This window comes from Symsagittifera roscoffensis, chromosome 1 (genome assembly GCF_963678635.1).
Source record: "Symsagittifera roscoffensis chromosome 1, txSymRosc1.1, whole genome shotgun sequence".
NCBI lineage: Eukaryota > Metazoa > Xenacoelomorpha > Acoela > Convolutidae > Symsagittifera > Symsagittifera roscoffensis.
In genome coordinates this window covers 28,591,677-28,614,668 of record NC_087062.1, presented here as the reverse complement: position 1 = coordinate 28,614,668, position 22,992 = coordinate 28,591,677, and the positions used below count along the sequence as shown (strand labels likewise).

Genomic DNA, 22,992 nt, shown 5'->3' with positions numbered 1-22,992 from the left:
ATTAATTTGAACTGTCATGATAGTAAAAATGTTTTTATTTTGACAACCCTGTGCTATATTATCAGCCAAAGAAGTCTGTGTTTAATGAATGGATTGCTGCTTTCAATAACGACCCTGGGAACCCCTTTTTTGCCATAGTTATTCTTGTATCAGACCAAGTCCGACTGAACAAGAACAGCTCCAAGGAATCAACTTAATTATAGGGTCCACACTAGTTCTATAATTTCATGTTTCTGCAAAATATACCAAAATCAGATACAAAAAAATCAGTAAAGGAAAGGAAGCTGCTCCAAATGTCGTGGGCAAAAATTGTTATTTAAAATTTGAGAGTTAATATAGAGGAAAAGAAATATTTATGGATAATTTGCTATTTGCTCATTGATTGTATTATTACTAGTTTGCCATAATGTTTTTATCACAAATAGTTTTGTGATAAACGGTTGGATACCGATGTTAAATTGATTCGTTTAAAGCCTGCCTGTATGGACAAAGTGCGCAACTTTTACAGTTTCTCGAAAAACTTCGAAACAAAATTTGTTTTCCTCTTTTCAACATCAGCTTCGATAACTTCCAATTTCGCTTTCGAGGTGTTTATTGGGAAGCTGAAAGAGTCCATTATTTATGCAGTTGATGTAATCTTAGCCGAAAATGAGGAAGTGCTGAAGAAAGAGTGGGATCAAAGAGAACAGTCAGATTGGAATATCGTGACTTATTTGAAATCTTACGAAGCCTTAATGGAATTTTACAAAGTCATTCAGATACACCAAGCAGTAAGAGAGAGCTACCTGGAGCTAAAGGCTTATGTTGAGCAGAGTGTTTTAAACTGCAAGAATGGATCTAGGATCTCGTGGGTGAAATCTTTCTTAGCTGAACAATCTAGATGGCCTGGAATGACATTAAACGAATCTCTTATTTCTAAAAACAGGGATTCAATCTTGTCTGAAAAACAGAAATTAACTTTTTTAGATTTACAAAATCTAATATTCGCCAATATTTTCTTCCAGTATCTCAGGGACGCGTCATCAGTTGATAAATTGTTTTCTGTTACCTTGGATTTTGTGACTTTTACCCAGACTGTTTTGAAAACTGTTCTTGTGCCATCGAAAGCGACATCCCCTCACGCTATTGATTGTTGGGCATTCGTAACTGTATTATCAGTTCTGCTTTACTGTAAAAATGAAGCTAAGGTTAATTTATTCGACTTCCCTGAGTATACCATACGTTTGTGGGAAGTAGCGAGGATTGCATTGGAGAATCTGGGAACTGCAACTGGACTATACTCGAAAGAAAAACAGTCCAGTGATAAAATTCAAGCTGGCTTGGATATTATGGCGGGTGTCGAGCAAAGTGACGAGTGCATAGCTTCGTTGCAGCTTCGAAAAGCACTCAGTTCCAAAAGTAATTATGACGAGAAATTTGAAGAATTGATAACTATGGCAATCAGCACATGCAAACACAAAGGCGAGTAAGCATTTAGTTAATTTTTTTTTTGAAATCCGAATATTTATGAAAACCAAGTAATTTTTACACATTTTCCTGTAGTTTTTTTTTGGTTTCCGAATCGGGTTGGAGATGCTTAAACCGTCATTATCTTACTACAGCAATAATTTAAGAACCTTAGGCGACATTTTTACGTAATCTATACTATATTTAAATGCGGGCTTCACTATCTCGCCATGTTTAAGCTTTTTCAACGTATTATTTTTGCATGTTTAACAAATGAATTTTTTCACGTTTAAGCTATATCGTATATTGCAATGGTTAAGGTTTTTTTTTCGATTTTCCAGTTTAAATTCAGTGTTTATTCCATCAAGTTTGAAAATATCAACCCAATAGTAGGATATGTCAGAGTTTTCCCAGGTTTTGCGAATCTGGCCACCATATATGAATAACCAAATCCTTTCAGTTAAACGAGATTGGCAGTTTTCGAGGTTTTTCAAAAAAAATTCTGGAAAATTTAATTTAAAAAATTTCTCAATTTTGAATTTCTCAACCTGTAGTTGGGTGCTGCCAGGGTACTCTCAGGGGTTGCGAATCTTGCCTACAATTCTCACTTCTCAAATCCTTGGAGATATGATGTTTTTTATGATTTTTTAAAAATTTTTTCAAAAACTTATATTTTAAAAAATTCCAAAACGTTGAAAATCTCAATCCTGTTGTTGGATATTGGGAGGGTAATCTCAGGGGTTGCGAATCTTGCCTTTGATTATGGCTGCTCAAATCCTTGTAGTTTTCGCGATATGACGTTTTTTGGATTTTTTGCAAAATTTTTCAGAAAGTTTTGATATAAAAAAATTCACAAAACTTGTAATTACCAGCTCTGTAGTGAGGCTCTGTCAGGATACTCTCAGGAGTTGCGAATTTTGTCTCCAAATATGACTGCTCAAATTCTTGTAGTTTTCGAGATATCACGTTTTTTATGATTTTCCCCGAAAGTTGCAAAAAAAAATTTAATGTAAAAATTCCAAAAGTTTTGAAGGTCTTATTCCTGTTATTGTAATCTTTGAGGGCAATCTCAGGGGATTGCAAATCTTGCCTCTGAATATGGCTGCTCAGTTTCTTGGAGTTTTTGAGATTTGACGTTTTTTTGTGATTTTTTCAAAAAATTTTCATGAAAATTAAATTTTTTTTTTCAAAGTTTGAAATTCCTAACCTGTAGTTGGGGGGCTGTCAGAGTAATCTCACGGGTTGCAATTTCGGCCTCAAATTATTAATGCCTAAATCATTTTTGTTCAGGGGATAAGACGATTTCTGTTATTTTTTTTGGAATTTTCAGAAAACTCAAAATACAAAAAAATTTCGTTTAAGTGAAATTCCCAACCCTGTAGTTGTGTACTTTCAACGATTGGTAATATTGCCATCAAAGAAAGACTGCTCAAATTTTGGTAGTTTTCGAAATGTGAATTTTTTCTGGTTTTCAAAAAAAATACTTCTTTAAAAAAACTTAAGGTGAAGTTTCTCAAAATTTCAATTCCCCAACGTTGTGGTTGGGTACTGTAAGGGTACTCTCAGGAGTTGAAAATCTTGCGTCCAAATGCGACTGCTCAATTGCTTTGTTTCACAGATGTGACGTTTCTTAGTTCAATTTAACTTTTTTGAAGAACTTATATACAACTTCACAAAATTTTATGGTTTTTCAAAATTTGTATAAAAAAATTTGCAAAATTTTTAATTACGAACCCTGTAATTAGGCGCTGTCAGAGTACACTCAAAGAATAGTTTTTTGAGTTGTTGAAAATTCGAAGCACCGGAGGTGCGGTACACGCTAGTTTAAATAATTTTCATCAAATTGAAATTCGTAAACACATAATTAAGAATCAATGAAAGTAGTGAAGACTCTTATATTGGTCGCGATGGTTTTTTTTCAGGAAAAGAGGTTTGACCTATGATTTCTTTTTAATTTCAGTTCATTCTCTTTTTTAAAAGCAAAGCAAATTCCACTATCAAACAGCAAAAGTGTAGAAGGCGCGAAAAACATGATCGGCTTCTAGTTTCGGCTCTTTTTCCTCCCCTCCCACCTCACACGAGCTTCAATATATTAGTCTAACGAGTGGTTTTACGAGGTCGAGTATGAAGACCAAATATGTTTGTCGTGGCCTTATTAGTCTGTATGTAAATTTTCATAACAATCGGACAATGTGGTCAACAAATTTACATGTAAAAATTTGCAGGTGGGGGGGGGGGAAGGAAAAAGAGCCCTTGTTTCAAAAGTGGATTATATTTTTCAGTTTTCCCAGCAGAACCGAAAAAATTACCTTTTGATCTAGTCTTAAATTCGGTTAACTTAATAAAAAAAGGCAATTGCAAATTGTTGTTTAAGGGCATATAAATATATTTAAAAACGTCAATATTATTTTACTTGTTTGCTTGAGTTCATTGACTCTTTTCTATATGTCTGTTGTTATGTGTTTCTGAAGATTTAATAATTGGGGCTTAAATATTTCAGCTGTATTTAAAAATACCATATCTAGATTCCCATTTTCAGCTGCATTTAAACCTCCTTGTCTCCTAGATTTTGCTACTTAAGCAGTAAAAACAAATAGAAATTAGAAATCAAAAATTGGATTTTAATTGGTTATCCTACAATTTTCTGCCGGATTCCTAGTTGAGGTGAAATTATTCCATGTTTTTAAATCGTGTTTGTTTCCTCTGATTGTCGTACCTAAACAGTAAACGAAAATCGAATTCATAAATTGAAAATTATGTACCCCATTGTTAACTCTACATTGCTTGTCTGGTTCTCATTGGGTTTCAACGATTTTAGCTGTAAAAATGACATTGCCCTAATCAGTGAACATACAACCAGATATGCCTTTATAAGTCGAAAGTTATGTACCCTTTTGTTTAGCCTACAGTCCTTCTGCCGGTTTCTTTTTGGGGTTAAAATATTTCAGCTGTATAAAACGCCTATGTTTCCCAGATTTTGGTACCTAAACAGCAAACAAAAATTGATTATATTAATCAAACATTTTGTACCTTTAAATCGTGTTCGTTTCCTCTGATTGTCGTACCTAAACAGTAAACGAAAGTTTCTGGTACCCTTTTGTTTAGCCTACAGTGCTTCTGTGTGTTTCTCATTTGGGGTTAAATATTCCAGCTATATAAAACGCCAATATCTCTTAGATTCTGGTACCTAAGCAAAACAAATTTTCAGTTCATTAGTCAAAAATTATGTACCCCATTGTTTAGCCTACAGTAGTTCTGCCGGTTTCTTGTTCGGGTTAAATTTTTTAGCTGTATAAAACGCCTATGTCTCCTAGATTGTGGTACCTAAACGGCAAACAAAAATTAATTTCATTAATCAAAAATTCTGTACCCTTTTGTTCAGCCTACAGTGCTTCTGCGTTTTTCTCATTTGGGGTTAAATATTCCAGCTAATTAAAACGCCAATGTCTCTAAGATTCTGGTACCTACCTAAGCTAAACAAATTTTGAGTTGATAAGTCGAAAGTTATGTACCCTTTTGTTTAGCCTACAGTCCTTCTGCCGGTTTCTTTTTGGGTTTAAAATATTTCAGCTGTATAAAACGCCTATGTTTCCCAGGTTTTGGTACCTAAACAACAAACAAAAATTGATTATATTAATCAAAAATTTTGTACCTTTAAATCGTGTTCGTTTCCTCTGATTGTCGTACCTAAACAGTAAACGAAAGATTCTGGTACCCTTTTGTTTAACCTACAGTGCTTCTGTGTGTTTCTCATTTGGGGTTAAATATTCCAGCTATATAAAACGCCAATATCTCTTAGATTCTGGTACCTAAGCAAAACAAATTTTCAGTTCATTAGTCAAAAATTATGTACCCCATTGTTTAGCCTACAGTAGTTCTGCCGGTTTCTTGTTCGGGTTAAATTTTTTAGCTGTATAAAACGCCTATGTCTCCTAGATTGTGGTACCTAAACGGCAAACAAAAATTAATTTCATTAATCAAAAATTCTGTACCCTTTTGTTCAGCCTACAGTGCTTCTGCGTTTTTCTCATTTGGGGTTAAATATTCCAGCTAATTAAAACGCCAATGTCTCTAAGATTCTGGTACCTACCTAAGCTAAACAAATTTTGAGTTGATAAGTCGAAAGTTATGTACCCTTTTGTTTAGCCTACAGTCCTTCTGCCGGTTTCTTTTTGGGTTTAAAATATTTCAGCTGTATAAAACGCCTATGTTTCCCAGGTTTTGGTACCTAAACAACAAACAAAAATTGATTATATTAATCAAAAATTTTGTACCTTTAAATCGTGTTCGTTTCCTCTGATTGTCGTACCTAAACAGTAAACGAAAGATTCTGGTACCCTTTTGTTTAACCTACAGTGCTTCTGTGTGTTTCTCATTTGGGGTTAAATATTCCAGCTATATAAAACGCCAATATCTCTTAGATTCTGGTACCTTAGCAAAACAAATTTTGAGTTCATTAGTCAAAAATTATGTACCCCATTGTTTAGCCTACAGTAGTTCTGCCGGTTTCTTGTTCGGGTTAAATTTTTTCAGCTGTATAAAACGCCTATGTCTCCTAGATTGTGGTACCTAAACGGCAAACAAAAATTGATTTCATTAATCAAAAATTCTGTACCCTTTTGTTTAGCCTACAGTGCTTCTGCGTGTTTCTCATTTGGGGTTAAATATTCCAGCTATATAAAACGCCAATGTCTCTTAGATTCTGGTACCTATCTAAGCAAAACAAATTTTGAGTTCATAAGTCAAAAATTATGTACCCCATTGTTTAGCCTACAGTAGTTCTGCCGGTTTCTTGTTCGGGTTAAATTTTTTCAGCTGTATAAAACGCCTATGTCTCCTAGATTGTGGTACCTAAACGGCAAACAAAAATTGATTTCATTAATCAAAAATTCTGTACCCTTTTGTTCAGCCGACAGTGCTTCTGCGTGTTTCTCATTTGGTGTTAAATATTCCAGCTAATTAAAACGCCAATGTCTCTTAGATTCTGGTTCCTACCTAACTAAGCAAAACAAATTTTGAGTTGATAAGTCAAAAATTATGTACCCCATTGTTTAGCCTACAGTAGTTCTGCCGGTTTCTTATTGGGTTTAAATTATTTCAGCTGTATAAAACGCCTATGTCTCCTAGATTGTGGTACCTAAGCAGCAAACAAAAATCGATTTCATAAATCAAAATTTATGTACCCCCTTGTATAGCCACCAGTGCTCTGTGGGTTTTTAATTCGGAGTTGAAATATTTCAGTCGTTTCATTAAACGCCGTTGTCTTCTAGGTTTTGGTACCTGAGCAGGAAGCAAAGTTCAAATTCATAAATCAAAAATTATTTACTTGATTGATATTAACCTTTTGTGTCTTTGCTGGTTCCATTATTCTGGTTGGAATGTCAAGTCTCGTATATCAGGGCTGAGAAAACTTTGTGAAATTGGTCTCAATAAAAAAAAACTAGTGCAAAGGCTTATATATTTCTTACTTTCTTCGAAAGTCAGAACAAGAACAATAGCTTGTGCAATTTGAGCAGGAGTCTTTGAGCACTGTGAATGCTATAAGCTGTTTTTAGGGGCTTGAAACTTATGCACATCGTTGTTTAGTCTTACTCATCTAATAGTATTTGAGAACCAGAATAGCCGAAAATATTAGATGAGTAAGCTAATAGCCTAAAAGTTTCCGACCACTGTAATCTCTGTCAAATTGAATTAAAATAAAAACGAAGCCGTTTTTTGCTTTTTTCATTCTTTTTTGTTCGCTATATTATTGGTCGAGGGGAAAGAGAGAGCAACTGGGTCACGTTTCGTGATTTTTTTCATTGGTCAATTTCGTAGCAACCAAAATACTTCAATTCATTGTTTTTGAATCAGTGACTCTCCAACTATCGTGAAGTAATCAACAGGAATTCTTTGGATTGAAATAGCGAAAATAGGAATACTAGAAGCTACGAGAAGGATATTTTTTTGGAACAGCTTTAGTGAAACCTTTCAAAAAACATTTTAATTGACTTCGTTTTGATATCTTTTTAAATAATGTATCAATCCAACAGCACTAGGAAAATTCTTCGAACCCATTTTAAGCAGTTATTACCCTTGCGATAAGCAAGGGTATTGCAATCTGGTATTAGACTTCTTTTCCGTTAATAACTTAGTTCATTTGACTCATCTGGACTTCTGAACTCATCTCTACTGGTACCTTGTTTCCTTTTAAATTCAAATTTCCTAGAGGTAAATAATGCGCCTGGGATGTCAAAGGTCTGGGGTTTGAATCTGACCAGGACCTGTTTTTTATTTTCAAACGGAAAATATTCTGTTTCAAATAAAATTTTCTGCTTACCTTTTGTCGGCTACTTTGCCACATCTTGAAATCGCTTTTGTTTGCTACGCGCATATTTATGTAAGGTTGCTTTTAGTGTTTGATTTACTCTTGCAAGGTTTTTGTATTGTAATTTTATTTACCTAGGCTTCGTTTTTCTCTTTTTTTGTTTCGCTTAAAAACTTTATGGGGCACAAATTATTTCCACGTATGTTTATAGGTTTATTGGCCTAATTTTGGGTCGTTTCAACCGAAACACATTTTTAACGCTCGCGTCTGCACTTTTTATTTGGTTATTTTTTTACCACTCGGTTTGTTGAAATTTCATTTTTTAATTTTTCTCGACTTGCTTTATATCGGCTTAGTAGCCTCTTTTTGCGTCGTTTGATGCGTGGAAAAAGTTTTGGTGTGCCTGTGTGTATACTGAGGGGAAGGGGGTGCAAACATTTTAATTAGTTTTGAATTAAAAAAGTTCGGTTTGAAAAGTTTCTGCGCAGGTATTTTCGGCTTTGTCACCGCTTGGTTAATTTTGTTCCGATGCTGAGTTTGAATTCTTTTGTTTGATAATGTAAGTTTTTTTTCAATGTTTCCTTGCGTTCCTTGGCTCTTTTCCAACTGTCTGTTGGCTATGTCTTTCAAAATTTGAAAAGTAATTGAAAATTTTCAATCAACTTTTTTTCAGTTTGTTGTTCTTTTACACTTTTCCAACTGCCTGTTTTTTTCACCCTTTTGCTATGCAATGTTTTTGTTGTATCGCTTCGCTTCGCCTCTTTGTTAATTTTTTTGGCATCATCAGGTTGGAAGCGGAATGCGTGTTGGAAGACCGTGCAATTAGCTGACTTCCTGATGGCCAATGGGAAATTGGAACTGGCTGCCAAACACTACTCTGACTCGGTCGCAGTCTACACGAATGAACTATGGCCTTCGATTGAAGTTCTCATCAGGAGCAAAATTGTCCAGTGTCAGCAGCACGGTTGGGTTGGCAGTTTTTATTAACGCAGTGATGAAGCGTTTTCCGCAAATAAGAGTTAAATATGCTTATTTTTTAAGTTGTCATAGATAGCTTTTCTAAGATGTCATGAAGGTTGGATTTCGTTTTTCACCACGAATGTGAAGGTATGAAGTTGTTCGGAGATAATTTTATAAAGGTATAATAATTGCACCTGAATATTATCTGCGTGTTTTGAAGAGTTCATGAGCGAAGTGAATTTTGTATGTGCTTTGTCAAACTATGAATTTTCGAAAAAGTTCGATCTTATAAATTATCGACCAATTACCAACCCAACCTAATCACGTGTCAAGATAAAAACGTATCAATTGATGCCATCAATGTGCTGGCGTCTGCTCTGAACAAAGAAACGACTAATTCGTCAGATCCGAAGGGAGTTCGAATGTCGGCCATATTCAACGGACTTAGTCCCAAGAGTGAAATCACTTCGCCTTTTCTGTCCGAGAATGGAATACGAATAATCTCATTCACAGTGAGTCGAGTTTACTTGAATTAGTCAATATGGTGTAATTAACCTGGTTTTAAACTCTATGGTTTCTAAAAATTGAATGAAATCTTTTTTTTTCGTTCTGTGGGCTTGTAGATCTGTCATAAAATAATGCATGTTTGGTTGATAGTTATGACATGGACCTTCAATTAAGGCTACTTATCTCCGAAGAATGTGATACAAATAAAAATTGGTATGCTCGTGTTACAATTTATTTTCTGACTAGAAAAAAAGTGATTACCCTTGCGATAAGCAAGGGTATTGCAATCGGGTATTAGACTTTTCCCCCCTAAACAACTTTGTCCACAGGACTCGTTTCCTTCAAGGACAGCAACCCATTTACCGCTACAGATATATTTTATGCTTATTGGGAATCTATCTGTTCTGTTCGAAATTTTTGTACAGAACAGATTGTAATTTAACCAACTGTCGCTTGTAATTTTGTTAATATGTCATGTTTTTTTCTTTTCTTTTTTTGGCTTGATGGGTTTTGACCTATATTATTTTGGCTTAGTGGCCATATTGCGTCGTTTGACGGGGGAAAAAGTTTTTGTGTGTTTTGAGGGCGAGGGGGACTTAATAAAATTTTAAGTAGTCTCAAATTTCTTCGAATTTTTTTTTGGCTTAACAAGATTCGGAATATATTATATCGGCTTTGTGGCATCATATTTTGTCGTACGAGGAGCGAAAAAGTTTTCTTTGTGTGTATGTGTGTTTTGAGGGTGAGGTGGACTTATAACTTTTAATTAGTCTTAAACTGTTTTGAATTTTTTTTTCGAATTTTTTTGTTTCGGCTTTATAGTTTTTGGCTTAGTTTAGATTGTCTTAGTGGCCTCATATTGTTTCATTTGACAGGCGAATAAAGTTTGTGTGTTGAGGTTGAGGGGGAGTTAAAAATGTTATTAAGTCTTTTTCAAGTTTTGGTGTTTTCGGCTTTGTTACCGCTCGGTAAATTTTCTTTCGATGCGAATTTTACTTTCTATTGTCTTGGCTTGTTTTTTGTTTCGAAACTAGAGACATATTAATTTCGATAGATCTGGTTTTTTTGACATTTTTCAATGTTTTTTGACTTACAGGCTTTCTTGTTTGGTATCGCAACTTGTGTGCTGCTCAGCTTCGCCTGTATGGATTATTTATGCTTGGTTTTTTTCTTCTATAATTTATATTTCACACCATCGAGCTAGCCTACGTAGTGTCATATTACGAACTCATAGTACGCAGTTACTCAATATGTATTCTGTGATTTGTCATTGACTTGTGTTTGTAAGCGTCAGTGGCTCAGTTGAGTTGGGCAATTCACTTGAAAGTTTGGATGTCTGATGGCTTAAGTTCGATTTCCGTAGAGCTAATTTGTTTTTAAAATCTCATTACTTTTCTCTTTTCATGCTTCATTGTTTGACCTTTAATTACTTCTTGGCTTTTTTGCGAAGTGCACATTCGCCCCTGTTCAAAAATTTTATTCCAGCTAAAAAAAATGCGCAGAACTCGAATTCGAAAAAAAATTCCCAGTGAACAATTTTTGTAAAGCTACGGGGTTTGAAAGTTCCCAATTTGGGACAACTTACGCACGATTTATTTCGTGCTATTAACGCAACGCGCTAGTGGCGATCTAATCCGGTTCTAAAATTATTCCAAATACTAAATTAAACTAAGCTTTCTGTTCTTATCGATACGTCACAAGACGGTACGAAATGCATCTGTTAGAATTTCTACTGAAATTTTGATTAATTTTTGAAAACCAAAAAAAACTTTAGAAGACGTCAAAGGGCAGTAGAAGACGTCAAAGGGCAGTCGGAACATTCAGGGTTTTGCCCTGATATGAGCAATCTTGTGTGAATATATAATGCTTAAAGGGTGTCTTAGTCGCTGCATTTTTTTAAATCTGAAACAGCTTTTCTTATCGTCCCTACAACCGGCATCTCAACATAATTCGTATAGTATAAAAAGTCGTTGTACCGAATTTAGGTATGAAAGCTGAATGTGTTTGAAATTCAATTATAAAAGAGTTTCCAAAATTTCATAACGGTAACATGTGGATGGTCATAAGTTTTGTAAATGTCAATGAATGAATTGAAATTCATATATTTTTTCGGGTCTTGAAGTTAGTTGTGAGGTTCAAATTTGTAGAATTGAATTTGATTTTATTTTGCTGTTTGACTTTGTGTTCTTTTTTATTGAATTCAATTTCTTTTGCTAATGGAACGCAATGGATCTTGATGAATAAAACTGATATTCAATGAGATTGGTCTGATAAGAGTCGATGAATGTAGTTTGATTTTTCGCGGTTTGATTTGTGTTTTTTTTTGTGTTCATTTCATTTCGTTTGTTAAAAGGAAGGCAAACTCCCGTACCAAACACCAAAAGGTTAAAGGCCACGAAAAACGTGATCGACTTCTAATTTGAAAATTGGATTTTAATTTTCAGTATTCTGAGCGGAATGAAACCTGTACATTTTAATCCAATTTTCTCAAATTGAGTTAATCTTATCGAAAAATTATGAACTATAAAATGTTCTGGAAATTCAAAGAGCTTCAAGGCCATATATTTTTTTAAAATTTGAGTTTTTTTTGAAAAAATTGGCAATATTTTTTTTCTTTTTTGAATCTGAATCCAATAGTCTGTTGGCTTTGTTTTGTTCTCCCAATATTTTTTTGATTCCCATGATTTCGTCGACAATTTTCTAACTTCCTAAGCGCTGTTTGTCAGATTCGATTTACTTCGCGGTTTCTTTTCTTCAAGTTCAATTCAAATTACTTTGCCTAAAGGAAGGTTAATTTTTCTCTCCAATAACGAAGTGCGAAAAGAGTTTCAAGGCCATTTTTTCTATAAAATTGGTTCAAAAGTAATCAGCCATTTCGTTGTCGGTTTTCTTGATTTTATTGACTCTTTTCAAACTGTACATTGGCTATGTTTTATATAGTGTTAAAATCTATTCTGGGAAGGAACTGAGAGCTTGAAATTTTTAAAGGCAGTGGATGATGCGACTGCGGCTCCAGCCTGTGCGGAACAGCAGCAGCAACAACTGGGAGCTGGAGTGACAGGAGCCACAGTAGTGGCTGATCTGAAGTTGTTCGACCTAGTGTTAGACAGCTTGTTTCCCTCTGAACTGATAGGTGCTGTGGTCAAGTGGTACTACGCCTCATTCGACGAGGACTACAGACTCGGATATGTGCGAAGTGAGTTCTGTATTGTCTTTGTGCATCGAGTGAATATTCAATTACGATCTGGGTAATTTTGCGCTGATTGCATCCACCAGAAAACACATGATGGGGCCTAGGAAATTAGACGATAAGCAAATTAGACGGATGCTACAAAACCGAAATTAGACGGAAGTTTTCTTTACAGATCTGGCATTTTAGACGTCGCTGCTATGATAAGGAAAGGGCCAACAAAATTTTTTTTAAAGTCAAGTTTCACAAATACGAAAAGAACATAAAATGACAATACCTATCAAAACAATTAATTTAAATGAACATAAAACGTCAAATCCGAATATTACAGAAGAGTTATGAATTGAATAAATTATGCATAATTGACATGTAAATATTTACGTTCATTTTTTACAAATTTCGGCAAATAACGCCTTTATTGTTCCAATAAATGTGCAAACTGATAATATTCTCCTCATAGTTGTTTTTCAATCGCTGGATTTTGGCATTGAGCAAACGCTCTTTTTTTCTGTGGAGGTGGAGGTTCACCTTTCGAATTTTTTGAGTATACATTTTTTGTGATTTTCTGTTTTTTCAATTCGTCCACAACTACCCATAAAGATCGGTGGTTCCTTCTAATTTTTCTGTTCCAGGAAGCATGCCATGATTCGCAGGCGTTTGTTGTTCGGAGATTTTGTGGTCTATCATAAACGTTCCACATAAAAACTCCAGTTTTTTGGATCCAAATTTTTTTCGACATAATTGACCAAATTTTTGGGAAGAAAATTTTCAGTCTTCGGCATAAACCAGATTGTTATAAATTTGTCAAAATATGTAATCACATGGTCGATTGGCAAAATTCCTAGGCTGAAAATTTTGCGACAAAGTAACTGAAATGGACGATTATTCCTGTAGGCAATAATAAGACCAAAATTTCGAATTTTTCGTAAAACTGCTTGAGTATAATGAAAATAACAGCCCAAATGATCAACTTGTGGCATCAATTTTTTCACTGCGGCAATGAAACCCGTCTCGTAATCGGATATAAAAAAACTTGGTTCAAAAATTTTCGACAAAAAAATTTGACATTTTTCGTCAATTTTTTCCAATAAATTTTGGTAAGCTTCCTCTGTTTTTTTCGGACATCAGAGCCAAAAGTGACGGAATTTTGCGATCTTGCACTACACTGAATATTGTATAAATTTGATGAAAAGGTTTTGGTGCAGTCTTGAAAGTTCCGTCACCCAAAATTTTTGACTTTTTTGCAAAATTTGCAGGTTTTTTAACGAACAAAAAATCACTAATCCAACATCTTGATCTAACACAAAATCTTGATTGTCGCTCGTTTTACTCCACATACCATCTTTTTTCACATTCTGTAAAATTCTCGGAATTTTTGGCAGAATTCGATTTCGTTCTTTTAGTAGCCCGCTGCTAATTTTGTGATACTCCGGTGGATTTTCGATTTCCGAATTCAGTTTAACTTGCTCGTCGTAAATCATTTTCACCGGTTTTGTCGGATCATTTTGGATTTCGGTCAGAATTTTTTTGCGAAAATTTCTTCTTCGTTCTACATAAGGTTGGGTTCGTGACTGTGGTTGCCTGATTTTCGAATAATTTTTGTAATTTCTAAATTTGTCATTGATTTTCCCTAGCAATTGGAGATAACACAGCGATAATGACAACCAAATTTGGTTTTGCTATCTTTTTTAAATCTATAACCTTCATCGGTAATAAGATTTTGTCCACCTCGATATTTCGATGGAACTATTTTGAAATTTTGCATTTTTGGCTACCGAAATTTATTTGTCTGCAAACAATATTATTTTTCTCACGCAGTTTGTCTGCAAACAGTTTTAATCTCTCTCACTTTCGTCTCTTTTCTCACAATTGCAGTTTTACAAAACCGTATAATTTCGTTTTAAGTGCCTCCGTCTAATTTCTCAACCCCCACACATGATGCTAAATGACGGTGTAAATATCGCTCTTAATTGTTGTATATAGTCTCTAATAGTAGGATTTTGAACGAATTTAATAAATTAGATCTCACAAGATACTTAACAATAGATGAATTTAATTTTAATTGTTGGGTGTTATTAAGAGTAATGAACGTAGTGAAGACTCTTTTATAGTTCTTGCTGTTTTTTTTCTTTTCAGGAAAAGTCCTAAAAGTCTCTAATAACTATAGATGTGCTTTCATACATATTTATGCATTTATGAATGCACTTAGGTGTATATGCTTTTTTGATTTTAATTGAAATTCATCTGCTGAAAGTGATGTAAATAGCATTCTACAAATACGAACGTGGAAATGGCGCGAAAAATCGAACGATTTCTAGTTTCGAAAGTGGAATTCCATTTTTAGATTTCCAGCGATTACCTGTTGATCTATTTTTCTCAAGTTGGGTTAATATTATCAAAAAAGCGCCAATCATTAATCGTTCTAGAAATTCAAAGAGCTCAAAGGGCATCTATTTTTTTCTTTGAAATTCGAAAGTTGAGATTTTTTCAAAAAAGCCAGTGTTTTTTTTGTTTACTTGCGTTCATTGCTCTTTTCCAATCTTCGATTGGCTATGTTAAATAACGACGGAAAACGCGTCTAGAACCTTTTGTCTGCATGTCTACGAACAAGAAAATATTTATGCAAATACATTCTGAAATACATGATTCAAAATTGATTTTATGTAGCGTTTGTCGGTGTGTTAAGTGTTGAGTAAATCCAGGTTCCCATTTGCGCTTCCTCCGACCGGAACAAGTGATTGAGCGGAGTCAGGCGAGCACCAAGCAGGACAGTGTGGGAACTACTAAGAGTAGCCAAGCGGCAGGCAGTGTCATCAACGCCATCGAAAACAGATTCACTAAAGGCAAATGATGAGCATTTAATTCAACAAAAAGTTCTCGTTACTTTTAAAAATAAAATGTAGCAATGATTAAGCCGAGCTTAGCTAATTTCAACCTGAGTTGATTCTCAATATGATTCAAAATAGCCATCATGTGTTAAAGAAGAAAAATCATATCAAAAATCTCCTCCTTTGAAAAATTGTTGGGCTTCTTTAAAAACTTCGTTTAAATTCAAAATGTAAATAATTGTTTCAAATAAAATTAGACTTGATTCAGACTTGGAAACCACATTTGCTGTACTTAAATCAAATTATTAACGGCTGTTTTTTAATGCCAATTACCGTTTGAAGGAGGCGAGGGAGTATTTACAATCAAACCTGGCAAACACAAATACAGAGTGGGAGGAGAGTTCAGAACTGCGGGCTTGTACCAGTTCAAGAAGATATCATGTATAATGGGCAATGTAAGAATGGATATAGTGCCTCCGAAAAGTATCGACTTCCACATACACAATATAGCGCCGAAAGTGAGTGTGATGGAAGCAACGAAGCCAATTCATTCACATGTGAAAACGAAAGTGTCAGTGGTGGCAGAACCTTCCGAGTGGCCGACTAGCCCGACCTATCTCCTAGAAATGTGTTCATGTCCTACAGCTACTGTTAAAGTGTTAACAGGTAAGTTATGCAGTTGATTTTTTGATTCCAGTATAGTTCTGACCGTCTTTATGGTAGCTTAGCGATGCCAATTTTCTCAGATAAAATCGTTAATTTTAGTTTTTTTTTTTAAAGTTAGTACGTTTGTTTGTCGAAGAGAATGTTTCCTTTTATTTAATCTAATTAACAATTTTCATTACAATTTGACGCTCGAAGATAGCGGGCAAGAAAAGACAATTTTAACTCTTATTTGCGTCTTATCAGAAAATAGAATAGGTTATCTTAAGATTTTTTTTCCGGCAGAGTCTGTGGTTTTGGGAGGCGAGTCAAGTGAGCAGAAGGAATTGGAGATAGAGTTGGAAGTATTCACGTCTATTCTCACTGACTTTCACCACGTCTGTTTCCACTGGGTAGTCCACCCATCTCAGATATCTCTCACCAGTAACTGTCAAGTGCCATCAAAGAGGCCTCTCACTATTGTGCCAGAACTGCTTCCCGGTGAGCAAACGTTTTTAAAAACTAGTGGGAGGAAAAGTTATCCAAATTCAAGATGTTTTCAGTTAAGATTGAAATTTTAAGACGTTTTAAATACCGATTTGGCTCAATTTAGAGTTTATGATTATTAGAATAACTTCTTTCAATGGATACTTTATGGCTTTGTGGTGCATCGGTAGTGATTGTGCCGAGCAATTATAATATTGCGGGCTCAAATCGCACGTGCGCTGCAATTTTCACGGTGAGCTCTTGTAAGAGAGCCACAGCTTAGTTGACCTTTAATAATTAACCTCCGGGTTGGGCCTCTGGCTGGTTAACCAAAAAAATACTTGCATCAAAAAGCATTTTTTTGGCATGTGCGATGGCAATTCGCACGAACAATTAATTGAGATGAATCATACGTTCGTGACTTCCATCTTAATTTCTAAGAAGTTCGTCCTGATAAATATGGAATAGTTAGTTTCCTTGATGACTTAACGTGACACGACTTCAGTGTATTCGTTTTCTAATGACCATTAGTAAAATAGTTAGCTTTCAGCGATCCAGCCTCCGATCATGTTGCTGACTGCGAGGAATGGATCCAACGCGGAACTGGAGCTGACCGAGTTCCAGCTGCAGCACAGGCCCAGTGTCAAGGTCGAGTGGGCAAAGGTAAGTGAAGTGGAATGCTTAACCAAGACACATTCCAATGTCAGTTAAAATGATGTGTAAATATGGGGCGAAATATGTTTTCGTTGATGTTACATTTACCAGTTCAGATTTACTAAGAGCTCAGAATTTCAAAAAATTTTAGAAATTATAATCTTTTTTTGTTGGTTGGAACGAAGCTCCTCTTCACCTGCGTGTAATTTATGACACGTTTTTGTTTGTTATTTCAAGGTCAACCTTTGTGGCCCTACTGATTCGGATAAAGCAGTGAAGATATTAGGTCAGTGCAAGGCTTGTTGGAGTACTGCGCCTGCCTCTCTGCCTATATCAAATGAACTGAGGCTCTCCTGTCAGTATAAGACAGAGGACTTCAACCAAAATTCCATTTCATGGTGCTCGGTTAGTCCATTGATTTTTTTGACGTTTGAAATTATCAATCATAGTCACTTTCTACCTATTGTATTTATCGAAACGGCTTTATTGCTTACTGTTAAAATTTTCTGTCACTGATTTTGCAAATGACATCAATCTCAACCAAGCGAATTATGCCATTCGTGGACTTCTGTTCTGATAGATCTTCACTGCGCGGACTCTGACCTCGTCTTCCAAGTGTCAGTACATGTGGATGTCCGTACAGAAGGAGTTCTACCAGTTCCCCACTGGGTCCAAGTCAGCCCCCGACTTCAATGTGAAAAGTGCAGTGGCGATAGACTTGTTCAGCGAGGAACTCAGACAGGGCAAGAAGTACCTATTCTCTTTCAAGGTCAGTTGCATCCCAATATGTACATGCAGGGGTATGATCAGTAATTAGTTATAATAAAAGCATTTATCTATGCCTTCTAGTCAGTAATAAAATCCAAATCGCCCCTCTGCAGGAGTGAACTCCAACTATAAACAAATATTGAATTAACTAGCTTTTATCCTCTTTGCAATAGACCGTGCGTAGGTTTTTGCGCTGCATGTTATACTAGCAAACTAGCGAGCGTATTGTATTAGTATGACTCTTTTTTTTCAACCTAACTCACAATTAAAACTGCTCATTAGGTGGCACTTTTGCTATAATCACGATCTGTAGCATTGGAAATTTCATAGCATCTGTTCTCTGATTAATTCTGGCTAGTGTTTGAATTTTGTTCAGCGTCTGTGGCTGAGAGGGATCGGCGTGAGACCGTAGGATCGAATGCGACTTGGAGCATAATTTTTTACTAATTCGAGGATGTTTTCTACTTATTCTTATTTCACTTTTCACGCTTACACCTACTGGTTGAACACGTGAATTGACAGGAGAGGGGGTATAGTTAAGCATTTTAGATAAAAAATTGTTAGGTTTAGATTTCCGTGAGTTGGCCGTGAGTAAAGCATATGTATAAAGTTTTTCAAATAGTTTTAAAAAACGTAGAGATTGTAATCCATGATCATCAACTATAATGGGTTTTGATTGTTTTTACGGAAATATTCGATTATAATGACAATATAATCGATTTCAATCATCTAAATTTGCATCAAGAATGGATTATAATGTCAGCATTTTATTCAACAGTTTTCCATTATAACCGACTTTTCCGGTTGAAATTAGATGAGGGTTTTTGTCACCTGATGAATGTTACCTTTCTACCGCTGAGTTTAAGCAATGTAACATTCGCCCAGACATTACACAATTAAGGAGCGTAGAAAAAGAACCTATTGACGACTGGCTGGCGTCAGTTACCTTATTTCTACTCGTTTTCAACCGTCTTGACCTAGCCAGTTGTTTTTAAGTGCTAAGTATTATGTCACCAGCCAAACGACTTTTGATCCGCTTTCGTTTACATGCGAAAATAACCATGGTTACTATTAAAAACACGGCTAGAAAACCACAGTTAAATATGTTTTTACTAACAATTATATAGTAAATCCATTAGAGACTCTTTCCTCGACTCTAACTGCTCATGCTTTGAAATTTTAAATGAATATTGTAGTAAATTTAATGCGTTCAGGGCATTACAGAAGCTAAGTATGTCGTTAATGTCTTTCAATAGTCACTGGGCACCGAGCCTCTGATTCCGCACTCTCCCGGAGATAACGTCGTTATCTCTTTGATTTCGTTGCACGGGAGGGTTCGGATCCGTCCCGAATGTCCCACTGGACCTTCCGTTTCCACGATATTTTTCCGATAAGCACTTTATCGTGTCTTGGTGTCACGATCAGAGGCTTGTTTCTCTTCTATTTTTCTTTCTCTATTTTCAGACTAACTTTCGTCTTGTAATCCGGTTGTTCTGTTCTTTCGTCTATTTCCGGTCAAAATGGCCGTTTTTTGTATTTCTCAGAAATGTTCCAGTCCATTTCGAAATTCTAGAACATTTTGGGCCTCCTTTTGACTGCAATCTCCATTATAACGCCTTACGTTGTTTTCGGATTTTGTCGAAAGGCTTGACTGTCCAATAACTCTCAAACTCTCGAAATCAGTACTCTTGATAGTTTTTCAGATGGCCTAATTTTCTTTTTTTTAACACAAGCAAAGCTTGTGTTATAGTATGAACTCCCTTTTTTCCAATCTAAGTCGCAAAGGATATTCACACATACTCGTTTATTACAAATAGCTTTTTAGCTTCAAGGTATCATGGATCTGTAGCGTAGAGGTAGGAAAGGAGACCCGCAACAAAATAAAAGGTTCGAACCTGGGCAGGGTCGGATGTTTCCAAGAAATGTTTTGGGTATATTAGTTAAAATGCGTCCGCTCTAAAAATTGAGGCATGTTAGTTGGTTAATTTCTTTTTTTATACCAATTGACTGGTGATGTTAAAGCGTCATTGGGTTGCGTCACTTACCAGTTATGTAGACTCATAATTGGCGTGCTTCACTTAGAAATTTTGTAGACTCAAAGTTTTAGTAATTCAGTTTTTCCCAGTTGCGTTTTCGGTCATATTTTTGCTAGTGTAGTAGTATTTTTGCAACTTCGCCTCTGTGTAGAAATTATCCGACCGTTTTTAAGTGATTAAGCTGATGTACTCGGGATAATTTAGTTCTCGATGTTGTGAAAAATATTGTTGTTTTTTTGCCTGTGTTACACTCGCGATCAGCTTTGTGTATTATTACGAACCTTCTTTTTTCTAATCAAATCCCAAGTCGCAAATAAAATTGGTCATTAAAAACGTTCTAATTTGGAAGTTTCACTACAGCATTGGAAATTGCATAGCATCTGTTCTCCTCTTTGTTTTTGACTAGTTTTTGGTACCTTTTAAGCTTCCGTGGGTGAGTGGTTAATGAGTGAGAGCCACAATCTCTCACAGCAACAGGTGTCAGGTTCGAATCTCAGGCGTAGTCGAGTTTTTTTGCTAATTTGGGTCTTCTACTTTTTAATTCGGGTCTTCTACTTATTGCTTTTTAAAGAGCTGCTTTTTGTCGTGTTCTCGCTTTTGTTTGCGAAGCTTCGACTCTTATATGGGACTTAGTGGTTTTTTTAAGAGTCGAGAACGTAGTTCAGACCCTGATATAGGTGCTGATGATTTTTTTTCGAGATAATTTGTTGAGGCTTAAGTTTACTTTTTCGTGGTTTGAATTATTTCAGCGAAAGATGAAAGGTCACAAACAACGTGATCAACTTCTAGTTTCAAAAATGGAATTGAATTTTTAGTTTTCCCATCGGAATAAAAATTTGACCCTTTGATTCAGTTTTCTCTAATTGTGCTTAAATATTTCTTCAAACAAAAAAGAGCTTTAAGACCCTCTGTTTTGTATTTTGAATTTTGAAACTTTCTTTTCGGTCATTGACTCTTTTCCAACTGACTGTTGTCTGTTTTATGCAGTTTTTTTTAATAAATTGAGTTAGTTTTATCTTATTAACGTCAAACATATAAGGTTCAAATAAAGAGGAATCAACCGTTCAATCTCCCCCGAAGAGACCTACCGTAGAATGTCTTCCCCGAAGTATGTATAAAATTTGAAAATTATAATGCATTTCAGACTAACTCACCAGAATTTCTATTTTGAATTTTCTTTAATACAATTAGTATTTTGATTGGCTACAAAATTAGTTAGGTTGACGTTTTAATTAAGTTTCGATTATTAAATCTGTTACGTAGGTGATATAACAATTCTATTCTAAGTTCTGTTATGTAAACTTTGTATTTTTTCTCCCTAAATCATTGAGGGGGTAATGGTACGGTTGATCCATAAAGATCTTCAGGACCGTAGTTTTTTTCATTTCATTTTGAAATTCGCAGTTTGAAGTTTTTTTTCCAAAAAACGAGTCAGTTTTTTTTGTTTACTTGCATTCTCTGAATCTTTTCCAATTCTCTGTTGGCTATGTTTTCTGTTTGCTTGAGTTAATTGACTCTTTCCAACTGTCTTTAAGCTTTTTCTTTGCTTTTCTTTCAGGAAAAAGTCTGAACATGCGTTAATAACTACAGATGTGCATTCATGCATATTAATGAATTTATGAATGCTTAAGGTAAAAATTCACTTTTTGACTTCAATTCAAATTTATCTGCTAAAAGTTAGGTAAATTGTGCTCTCCAAATACGAATGTCGAAATTGCATAAAAAACCTGAGCTATTTTTAAAAAGTGGATTTTAGTTTTTGATTTTCCAGCGTAATCATAACTTTACTTTTGGATCCAGTTTTCTCAAAGAGCATTAAGGCCATACATTTTTGTTACTTTGAATTTCGAAAGTTGAAGTTTTTCAAAAAATAAGTAATTATGATTATTTTTTCTGTTTCTTTGTGTTCATTGACTTTTTTCCAACTGTCCGTTGGCTATGTTTTCAAATGCAAATTGAAAAGAGCTAGCAGCGAAGTAATTAAAGATAAGATTACCGGGCTAAAGATAACCAAATCAGATGTAAATGGTTCAAATGCAGTATCAGATCCAATCTTGAAGACAGCCATTTGCGCTTAATTGGGACTTACATTATAATAAAAGTTTGCAATAGAAATAGAATATCAAAAAACGGGTGAGTTTTTTTTGGTTTAATTTTGTGGCTTGAATTTTTTTCAGTTTCGTTAATCTTATCTTTATTATAGTTCAATAGCCAAAAAATCTACTTATAATTCCTTCTTTTGAATTTCTTGTTTTTCAAAATGTTTTGTATTGAATCTGGTTTCTTTCTCGGTCTTTCATTCCGATGCCGTGGTAATTTCATGCTTATTTCACTTTTTTGTGACGAAAATTAGGTTTAGAAGTTGAAGAACAAATTTAAATGTGTTTTTGATCAATATCTTGATTTACTTCTAAGTGAGTTCAACCTGAGACGAATTGCACAAGATATGTTCCTATTGGTCTCTCTGTAGTTTAATTGGTAGGTGATCGTATATCGAATTGAGTTGTTTTTGTTCCAACCATTTGAAAAATGGGTGGAACTTTGTATTCAGTGGTTTTAGTTGTTTCTTTTTTAGTTGTTTCCACGCAAAATCACAAAATCAGCTATCACAAACAATTATCGCTTAATTTAGTTTGTTTACGATGTGTTCATATTGTTTAATTTTAATTTCAATCATGTAAAATTATTTTTGAAGGTTTTTTCTTGTCATTTTTGGGGCACCTTTACAGCTTTTTGATAGCTTGTTCTTTGACATTCGAATACTAATAAATTAACACAGTTGATGCATTTTAAATTAATCAAATTAACCGAAAAAGCTGTTTGTTTTAACAACATGACAATAATAAAAACTCGATTTCAGAAGTTTTCTCTATCTGCATTTTTTTGAAATGCATAATTTATATATGATGTGTTTTTATGGTTTCCAATTTGTTCTATGCAAAGTAAGTGAGGTTGCCTTCTGCTCGTTACAATCCAAACTGTTTTTTCAAATATTTTGTCATTGTATTTGGTTCCACTTTTGCGTGTTTGTCGATGGTTAAGCGTGCGTGGCTGAGTATTTAGGGCGCTAGACACAATCTCTAAATTGCAGTTGGTTGCAGAACGAATCCTAGACCTAGCCGAATTCTTACTAATTCGAGGCTTCTATTTTTCTTGCACTTTCTAGAG

The 22,992-nt window shown here is 34.9% G+C and overlaps 2 protein-coding genes across 6 annotated transcripts in view; both read left to right on the top strand.

The window, feature by feature from the left end:
• The window catches only part of LOC134842310 (NEDD8-conjugating enzyme Ubc12-like), a 398,285-nt gene that overhangs the window by 103,465 nt on the left and 271,828 nt on the right, over positions 1-22,992 (top strand). The gene's annotated exons all lie outside the window — the stretch shown is intronic.
• LOC134842227 (uncharacterized) overlaps positions 1-22,992 on the top strand; it is a 38,650-nt gene that overhangs the window by 8,384 nt on the left and 7,274 nt on the right. For 4 of the 5 annotated variants that reach the window (XR_010162486.1, XM_063858482.1, XM_063858472.1 and 1 more), the window contains exons 3-12: positions 66-1,461; positions 8,541-8,717; positions 9,047-9,225; positions 12,209-12,416; positions 15,113-15,253; positions 15,581-15,904; positions 16,187-16,381; positions 16,917-17,029; positions 17,258-17,425; positions 17,601-17,789. Coding sequence is in view for 4 of the 5 variants with exons in the window: in XM_063858482.1 (XP_063714552.1) it covers positions 483-1,461; positions 8,541-8,717; positions 9,047-9,225; positions 12,209-12,416; positions 15,113-15,253; positions 15,581-15,904; positions 16,187-16,381; positions 16,917-17,029; positions 17,258-17,425; positions 17,601-17,789 (2,673 nt within the window). In the remaining variant the exon portion in view is untranslated. Of the gene's footprint in view, positions 1-65; positions 1,462-8,540; positions 8,723-9,046; positions 9,226-12,208; positions 12,417-15,112; positions 15,254-15,580; positions 15,905-16,186; positions 16,382-16,916; positions 17,030-17,257; positions 17,426-17,600; positions 17,790-22,992 lie in introns of those variants that run through there. The other variant, XM_063858503.1, reaches the window with a different exon arrangement.